General features: G+C 43.4%; 1 protein-coding gene across 2 annotated transcripts in view; it reads left to right on the plus strand.

Moving 5' to 3' along the window:
- Positions 1 to 370: 370 nt before the first annotated feature.
- The window catches only part of ero1b (endoplasmic reticulum oxidoreductase 1 beta), a 13,655-nt gene continuing 4,943 nt past the window's right edge, over positions 371 to 9,082 (plus strand). The window contains exons 1-9 of one of the 2 annotated variants that reach the window (XM_035176745.2): positions 371 to 809; positions 3,981 to 4,100; positions 4,545 to 4,628; positions 5,120 to 5,161; positions 6,659 to 6,741; positions 7,255 to 7,328; positions 7,501 to 7,621; positions 8,068 to 8,114; positions 9,072 to 9,082. The exon at positions 9,072 to 9,082 is cut by the window's right edge and continues 1 nt beyond it. In XM_035176745.2, coding sequence (XP_035032636.1) covers positions 645 to 809; positions 3,981 to 4,100; positions 4,545 to 4,628; positions 5,120 to 5,161; positions 6,659 to 6,741; positions 7,255 to 7,328; positions 7,501 to 7,621; positions 8,068 to 8,114; positions 9,072 to 9,082 — 747 coding nt within the window. In that variant the 5' untranslated portion in view covers positions 371 to 644. Of the gene's footprint in view, positions 810 to 2,165; positions 2,346 to 3,980; positions 4,101 to 4,544; positions 4,629 to 5,119; positions 5,162 to 6,658; positions 6,742 to 7,254; positions 7,329 to 7,500; positions 7,622 to 8,067; positions 8,115 to 9,071 lie in introns of those variants that run through there. The other variant, XM_035176753.2, reaches the window with a different exon arrangement.

Here is a 9,082-nt window from a genome sequence, read left to right on the forward strand (position 1 = left end):
GCGGAAACGTGGCTTCCCAGTTGGATGTATCACGAGTGTCTGGTAGTGATGGCGACATGAAGCTTTCCATCCAACTGGTTCTCTCATGGGCAGAAGCTTACTGGGGCTTCATTGGCTCTACTGGGCCATCTAGTGGACAACACATGTGAAACAGGCAGAGTGATTATAATGACACCAACATTTTATTCATTTCTATTTAAAAATAACAACTTGTCCACAGTTTATTTTTTTTTGCAAACAAACGCGCAATAAAGTCCCAAGTCCACAACAGGGGGGGGGGGCTCATATTTGGAATTGGACGCCAAACCCCTGAACCATTTCCTGACTCAGTCACGTGGCCGGCTCGCGAGGCTTTAACGTCACCACACACGTCATCAACACAAGCCTCGGTCCGCGCATCACAAACATCTCCTGGACTCACGCGTCGAAGCCCCGACACGGAGGAGGACGCGTCACTAGCGCCTAGTGTCCGTGTGAAGGTGCTCAGACCCCGGGCTGCTCAGCTCACCGGCCCGCCGTACTACCGTCTCTGTTAGCCTGCGGGTGCTAACCCCAGCTAGCCTGAAGCTACTGTCGTTAGCTTCCACAACAACAGGAAGTGCCGCGGACTGCTCAGTTGCGTCGCCCCGCCAGCAGAGTGAGGGATGTGGAGAGTAACTCTACCGGCGCTCGGTGTTCTGCTGCTGGCCTGGTTCTACGGGAACTTAGTTCTGTGTTGGTTCCAACACAATAACGTCGAGACCCCAACACAGCGCGAGGAGCACCGGAGCGGAGCCGCCGACAGTCCGGAGCAGAGCTGCTTCTGCCATGTGAGTGAACCCGGGGCCGCCGCGGGGGTAGGGGCTCTGATCACCGGCGTTCATCTGGGGTGGAGACGGTTCGACTGTCACGACTGTCACCGTGTGTGTGATGCTAGCTAGCTGCAACTGTGTGTGTGTGCGTGTGTGCGTGTGCGTGATGCTAGCTAGCTAGCTAGCTGCAACTGTGTGTGTGTGTGTGTGTGTGTGTGTGATGCTAGCTAGTTGCAACTGTGTGTGTGTGTGTGATGCTAGCTAGTTGCAACTGTGCGTGTGTGTGTGTGTGATGCTAGCTAGTTGCAACTGTGTGTGTGTGATGCTAGCTAGTTGCAACTGTGTCTGTGTGTGTGTGTGATGCTAGCTAGTTGCAACTGTGTGTGTGTGTGTGTGTGTGATGCTAGCTAGTTGCAACTGTGTGTGTGTGTGTGTGATGCTAGCTAGTTGCAACTGTGTGTCTGTGTGTGTGATGCTAGCTAGTTGCAACTGTGTGTCTGTGTGTGTGATGCTAGCTACTACTGTGTGTGTGTGTGTGATGCTAGCTAGTTGCAACTGTGTGTGTTTGTGATGCTAGCTACTACTGTGTGTGTGTGTGTGTGTGTGATGCTAGCTACTACTGTGTGTGTGTGTGTGTGTGATGCTAGCTACTACTGTGTGTGTGTGTGTGTAATGCTAGCTACTACTGTGTGTGTGTGTGTGATGCTAGCTACTACTGTGTGTGTGTGTGTGATGCTAGCTAGCTGCAACTGTGTGTGTGTGTGTGTGTGTGATGCTAGCTACTACTGTGTGTGTGTGTGTGTGATGCTAGCTAGCTGCAACTGTGTGTGTGTGACTTTTTAAATCGCTGGTAGTTGATACAATAAAACGTAAAACGTCAGAATTTCCATTATTTATTTTTTTAAACCGTTGACATGTCAGATTTAACTGAAACATTAGATTAGGTTTCATTTAATAAAATAAAAATAATTAGAGTAATTCATATTCAGAGAATGTAAAAGTTAAGATTAAAATTCGGATGTAAATATTTTCCTCTGTAAAAGTCACAGGTCAAATTCAATGAGTGTAAATATTTATTTACAATGAACTCGTTTGAACTGAGCTTCTCAGACTTTAACAGAACTCATCGAGTAGAAAAGCGTGGTCTTCTCTGATTGGCTGTGCTGCAATCTGATTTGCTGGCTCCCAGCCTGTGGTGTCTCATGGGAGTTGTAGTCCTTTGCTCTGCACTCAGCGGCTGCTTCTGGCTCACTCACAGCAGCAGAACTACAGACTGGAGGGGCGGGTCTAGTGTCTGGGCGCAGGTTGTGTCATGGTGAGTGGGCGGGTCTGTGGTGAGGAAGGAGCTGAATGACAGCTCAGACTGACGGACCCAGACTCCAGGTTCACCTGTGGTTGTTCTCGCCTGAGATTCTCGTCTGTGGTTCGTCTGTGGATGTCTCCGGTGGTTTTCGCCTGAGATTCTCACCTGTGGAAGTCACCGGCAGCAGCATGCTGAGAGCCGTGGGGCTCCTCCTGACCGGCCTGGTGCTCGCTGGACTGCTGCGCTCTGAGGTCAGCTGTTTGTGTTTTTGTGTCATGCTGACACGGTCCAGGTGTTTGTGAGCAGCTGGACTCACTGACTCTCTGCAGCCGCAGGGAAATAAGATTATAGCTTCTGAATGTGGATTCTACTGCTCATCAGAGTCCACAGCTGACTCCATATGTTTGGTCTGATACATCTGAAAGAGCTGTTTTATTTGTATTAAGACCACATTGAAGAAAACAATATTCACTTCTTCTTTCTCAGTCATGATTTATTTAGTTTGAGCAGTTGTTAAGAATGTTCACCTGTTTGTGGTGCCCTTTTCTTAGTTGAATATATGAATACCTTTTTATAACACGTTCAAAATAAAAACCTAACCTCACAAAATATCAGACTTTCAAAAATAATGTTGCAACATTACAAGAATAAAGTTGTAGTTTAGAATAGAGTTTAATGAGAAAGAAAGAAGATGCTTCTGTTTAAAGTCATTTTACTTTTTACTTTATTTCCATGTTTTACACACATGTAAAAACACTGATCTGAACACTTTATACATTAGAGCAAATATTGAGAAGAACAGACGTCGAACAGAGTGAACGTCACCTTCACTCACTTTGAATCAGTCATTCACAAACTGGTGTTTTTAAAATGTCTTCTTGCAAAGATGGTTTCAATGAATCAGGGATGTTGTTTTAAATGTCAGAATAACTAAGATAAATAATCAGTTTGTAATGAACGTTTGTTCTGTGGATTAAAAACCACAGTGTGTGTTCAGACCTGCTGACCTCAACCAGGCAAATCAGGTGTTTACTGTGGATCAGGACGACAGGTGATGGTTGGTCACCTGCTGGTGGTGTTGGCGTCTTCCTCTGTTTACACACTCATTGATGTCCTCAGACTTTACATGAAGCATTTTGCGTTGGTCGGGTGGAGGTGTTGTCTGGATCACATGTGTGGTTCAGGTTACAGGTGGATGAATAATGTATGGGAGTGGTCTGTTTACACACCACCTGCTGTGAAAGCGGAGTCTCAGTCGACATCCACACAAATGTTGTTACCTCCGTCCAGACGAGCGTTTTAGCTCCAGCCTGCTTCACTCACACACCTGAAAACACAGGTCCCATGACCGTTCACCTACACTGGTCATGTGGTGTAAACAGGAAGTAGATTGTCTCTGCAGCTGGTTGCTTAGTAACAGAAACTCCTCTGAAGGAGGAGCAGTGATGGTGAAGAGTCAGAGCAGGGACGACGAGGTGGAACTGTAACTGACAGGAAGTGTTAGAAACAGGAAGTGTTACTGACAGGAAGTGTTAGCTTTGTGTTCACCGCTGGTAGTCGAGTCATGTGACTGATGAGAACCAATCAGGAAGAGAACGTCTGCGTCATCGTTTACTAAACCCAGAGTTTTCAAAATAAAACGAGATCAGTTTACACAAGTGTCTGATTCAGAGGCTGTAAAACTCCACCAGGCGTAACCATAGCAACAGTGATGAGTTTTAAAACTGATGTGGATGTAGCCATGCGGAAATCGTGACAACAACTAGTTGATTGAGTAGAAGCGGTGATCAGATGGTTTGAATAAATCTAATCCTAAACAAAACATTCTGAAAAACCTTTGTTTGTTGTTGTTTCGTCGTGTTAAGTCTTCTCTGCTCCGCCTCCAGCTCACAGGCGTTCTGGACGACTGCTTCTGTGACGTCGAAAGCATCGACGTCTTCAACAACTTCAAGATTTACCCTCGAATCAAGAAGCTGACGGAGAGAGACTACTTCAGATACTACAGGGTAAGAGCTCTGCTATATATATATATATATATATATATATACTTTATATCATTTAATGTCTCTTATTAGGAATGTTAAGTTGTTCTTTAAGATTTTTAATACCAAATGTTCAGTGTGTAATTTTATGTTTTGTTCTTTTTGATTTTAACCCTCAGAATTTGCTCTGTGACATTTTACTCAGTGAAGCCTCATTTTTTACTTCAATATAAAAACATGTTTGCTGCTTTCACACCTTCACACTTTCTGAAGGTACTTTCTTACTTAGTCTTGGTTATTGGACTCGGGGGTGGGGGGGGTCCTAGGTTTCCATCTTAGTTATGATCTTCAATCTCAGGTCAGCTGCCTCTGTGTTCTATCTGGTTCTACTGGGGCTTGGTACCCAAACCCAGTGGGATGATGATATCTCCTCTCTGACCTGTCGTCCTGACGCCCTTTTTCCTATAGGTGAACCTGAGGCGACCGTGTCCTTTCTGGCCCGATGACGGACAGTGTTCAATCAAAGATTGTCATGTGGAGCCCTGTCCTGAGGTGAGGTTAGAGGTCAACCACACTTACACCTATTTATAGTCAAAGATTTGTAAAGAAACCCATCGTGATTATTCCCACGACTCCAGTGTTAAGAAAGTAAAGACCATAGACGACTGCAGAAATAATGAATTCAATGCAGATATTTATTTCTACACTCACATTACATACATTTAGTCTTCTTCTTTCTTTTTACCCTCAGTTATGTCCCAACATCTGCTGGTGGCCACTAACACCTGCTCACATCTACTTGGTTTGTTTTACATCAGGAGCAGTGTGGTTTCTTCAGCCATCAACAGATTAGATTAGATTTAGGGAGAAATGAGGTTTGTCCTGAGTTACAGAGTGTAACGGCACATGTTCAGGTTTTTATTTATTTAGTCTGTATTTATACAAAAGTTACTAATCCAACACCAGTTCAGCCACATGATCAGTTTAAGGTGGATGATTTATTATAAGGTGGAGAACTAATTTCCTTATTGTTTCTTTGACAGAGTAAGATCCCGATCGGCATCAAGTCTGGGAACTACAACAAGGTGAGCGTCAAATTGACACAAAATACAAATGTTGGCGTTGTCACTTCAGTATTGTACTTTAAAGGATCGCCCTTCCTCTAACCTAAGGTCGGCGGTTCGATCCCCATATTGGCCCTTCTCACAGAAAGAAGGGCTGCACGTAGATGCTCTGTACGAATGTTTGTGTGACTGGTAAATGGTTTTGTATTTATAAAGGTCTTTTCTAGTCTTGATGACCACTCAAAGCTCTTTACAGTTTTACATTCACCCACACAGTGACTGGGTGAATGTAAAACTGTAAAGAGCTTTTAGTGTCATCAAGACTAGAAAAGACCTTTGTAAATACAAAACCATTTACGTGTGTTCATGAGGTCACTTTAGAAAATATCACCAGACCTGAGTTACCTGCCGTCACTGAGCTCAACCACACATTTTATCAAATTCCTGTAACTTGTTAAATGGAGTGAAGGAGCAGCTGCAATTGTTCCAGCACTTTCCGTCTCATCAGCTGACTCACTGTAACACTCGCACACAAACACACACACTGGTCTTATCTGGCCAGATAGTTTCCATGCAGAGGCTGAGGACTGAGTGTTTTCCAGCTCTTGGCTTGATGATGTTTGTCTTGTTATGAACGAGATGTGTTTGAACATCTGGACTCGACTCAGTTGCATCGACCATCAGTGATCACTGTTCGAGTCCGTGGGCCAGTTTTAAAAGAAACTGGAATATTTGCCTTCTCAGCAGAATTTTAAAATCCAAACCCATCTGGAGCTCGACAGGTTAATCGTGACATAAACTCCGCCCACACTGTCACATCACTGTTGCTATGGTTACACCTGGTGGAGTTTTCCAGCCTCTGAATCAGAGACTTGTGTAAACTGATCTCGTTTCAGTTTGAAAACTCTGGGTTTGTGTTTGAGTCTGAACAGAAACTGAGACTTTAGTAAACGATGACGCAGACGTTCTCTTCCTGATTGGTTCTCATCAGTCACATGACTCCACTACCAGCGGTGAATATAAAGGTCGCTAACACTTCAGTGACAGTTCCACCTCGTGGTCGCTCAGAGAACCCCACACCTCAGCCCGTTCACTCCGCTCTGCCAATCGGCTCGTTGCTCCCTCACTGCGAGCTAACCCCTCAACAACATCACGACTGTTTCCTGTCCTGGCTCCTAAACGGTGGAACGAGCTCCACATGGACATCAGGACAGGAAGTCTACGTCTTCCTCCGCAAACTACAGACACACCTCTTCTGACTATAGCTTGAATAACAAACAAATGTAGCGCTTTGGTAGCACTTGTATGTCACAGACATGTAGCATTTTGTAGTTTGGCTTTCTTGAAGAAAATTTTACTTGATTCTTGTTGCTCCTGTCAAGGACGTAAGTTTGAAACTGCTCTCTGATATTTGTTTAGCAAAGGAGACGTGTTTTCTGAGAAATCATTATCTAGTTATTACAAGTGTGGTTAGCATTGGCATTAGCATGCTAACACTTCTTTGCTCTCTGTCTCCAGTACTCCCAGGCAGCGAACACGATATCGGACATGACGGAGTGTGAGCAGGCGATAGAGCTGGGTGCCATCAATAGCACCCTCAGGTGAGAGATAGCACCCTCAGGTGAGAGATAGCACCCTCAGGTGAGAGATAGCACCCTCAGGTGAGAGATAGCACCCTCAGGTGAGAGATAGCACCCTCAGGTGAGAGATAGCACCCTCAGGTGAGAGATAGCACCCTCAGGTGAGAGATAGCACCCTCAGGTGAGAGATAGCACCCTCAGGTGAGAGGGCAGACGTCCTGTTTTATCTGCAGGTCAAACATTGTCCAGCGTTTGACTGCTGGTGGTTTCCCACCGAACTACGAGCAGCAGACGGAGTGAGAATCTGATAAAGCCACTCAGAAGGTTGTGTCAATAAAAACAAAGATTGTGCGACATTGCACATTAAACTCCAATATAAAACAATATTTCTACTGTGTGTACAGTCACATGATCAGACCTGTGAGATGAAACCAGGATGTAGTTTATCTGTTCTCCACATCACACACTTTTCAATAGTTTTCTTCTTCACACTCGGACTCTTCTGTCATGAGTTGATATTTGTCCTTGTTTCAGTAACCAGAGTAAAGAGGCGTTTGCTGACTGGGCGAGACACGACGACGCTCAGGACCAATTCTGTGAGCTGGATGGTGAGTTTCTTTTTTACCTTGAGACACTAGATAAAAACATTAACCAAACAGAAACTTGTGTGTGTCAATGTACGGATTCTAATGTGTTAATGAGGCTCTTAGAATAAACAAATCATATGTTATTTGTTCAGTTTGAAGAGTTTTCTTTACTGTGTGTGTCTGTGTGTGTCAGATGAAACGTCTCCAGATGCTGAGTACGTTGATCTGCTGCTGAATCCAGAGAGATTCACTGGATATAAAGGTCCTTCAGCTTGGAGAGTGTGGAACAGCATCTACGAGGAAAACTGCTTCAAGTGAGACGCACACAAGCTAATAAACACACACAAGCTAATAAACACACACAAGCTAATAAACACACAAGCTAATAAACACACAAGCTAATAAACACACACAAGCTAATAAACACACAAGCTTATAAACACACAAGCTTATAAACACACACAAGCTTATAAACACACAAGCTTATAAACACACACAAGCTTATAAACACACAAGCTTATAAACACACAAGCTTATAAACACACACAAGCTTATAAACACACACAAGCTTATAAACGCACACAAGCTAATAAACACACACAAGCTAATAAACACACACAAGCTTATAAACACACATACACACTCACCCACTGAACTCAAAAAGTTTATTTCAAAGGTTTTGTAGATGAAGTTAGAATTTGAAGCTGTGCTAATGATGATTGTGATGATGACCTAAATAATTGTGTGTTTGTGTTGACAGGCCCAGATCAGTGTACCGACCTCTGAACCCTCTGGCTCCGAGCAGAGGTGAGTCAACACCAGCTCTGTCCTTCACAGGGACACCTGGTGGATGGATGGAGAATAGCACTGAGGTTTAGATGTGCTCCATCTCCAAGGTTCAGAACTCATTTAGAGAACTGAACATTTAGAGAACTGAACATTTAGAGAACTGAACATTTAGAGAACTGAACATATAGAGAACTGAACATTTAGAGAACTGAACATTTAGAGAACTGAACATATAGAGAACTGAACATTTAGAGAACTGAACATATAGAGAACTGAACATATGGAGAACTGAACATATGGAGAACTGAACATTTAGAGAACTGAACATATAGAGAACTGAACATTTAGAGAACTGAACATTTAGAGAACTGAACATTTGGAGAACTGAACATTTAGAGAACTGAACATTTAGAGAACTGAACATATGGAGAACTGAACATATAGAGAACTGAACATTTAGAGAACTGAACATTTGGAGAACTGAACATTTAGAGAACTGAACATATGGAGAACTGAACATTTAGAGAACTGAACATTTAGAGAACTGAACATATAGAGAACTGAACATTTAGAGAACTGAACATTTGGAGAACTGAACATTTAGAGAACTGAACATATGGAGAACTGAACATTTAGAGAACTGAACATTTAGAGAACTGAACATTCTGTAGTTCACACTCGGAGCTGGCGGTGGTGCTCCTACTTAGTTTGCCTATATTAGATGAATGTTGTGTGGAGGAATTTGTAAAGAAATGATGGCTGACAGAACTTAGCTGCTGCTTTATTAGATTGTTATAAGTTTACGATTTAAGTCTTTATTTCACTCACCTCAGTTTCACTCAGGTTTATATCGCAGTGTGAATAAAGATGGACGACATGACATCAAAGTGTTTGTCAGCGATGGTTTCTGTCATTTGAGCTAGTTCTAGTGTGTGTGTATGAATAACTCGAGCTTCGTTCTCTTTCTGATTTCAGGAGATGACGAT

Source organism: Hippoglossus stenolepis, chromosome 2 (assembly GCF_022539355.2).
Source record: "Hippoglossus stenolepis isolate QCI-W04-F060 chromosome 2, HSTE1.2, whole genome shotgun sequence".
In the NCBI taxonomy this organism is placed as follows: domain Eukaryota; kingdom Metazoa; phylum Chordata; class Actinopteri; order Pleuronectiformes; family Pleuronectidae; genus Hippoglossus; species Hippoglossus stenolepis.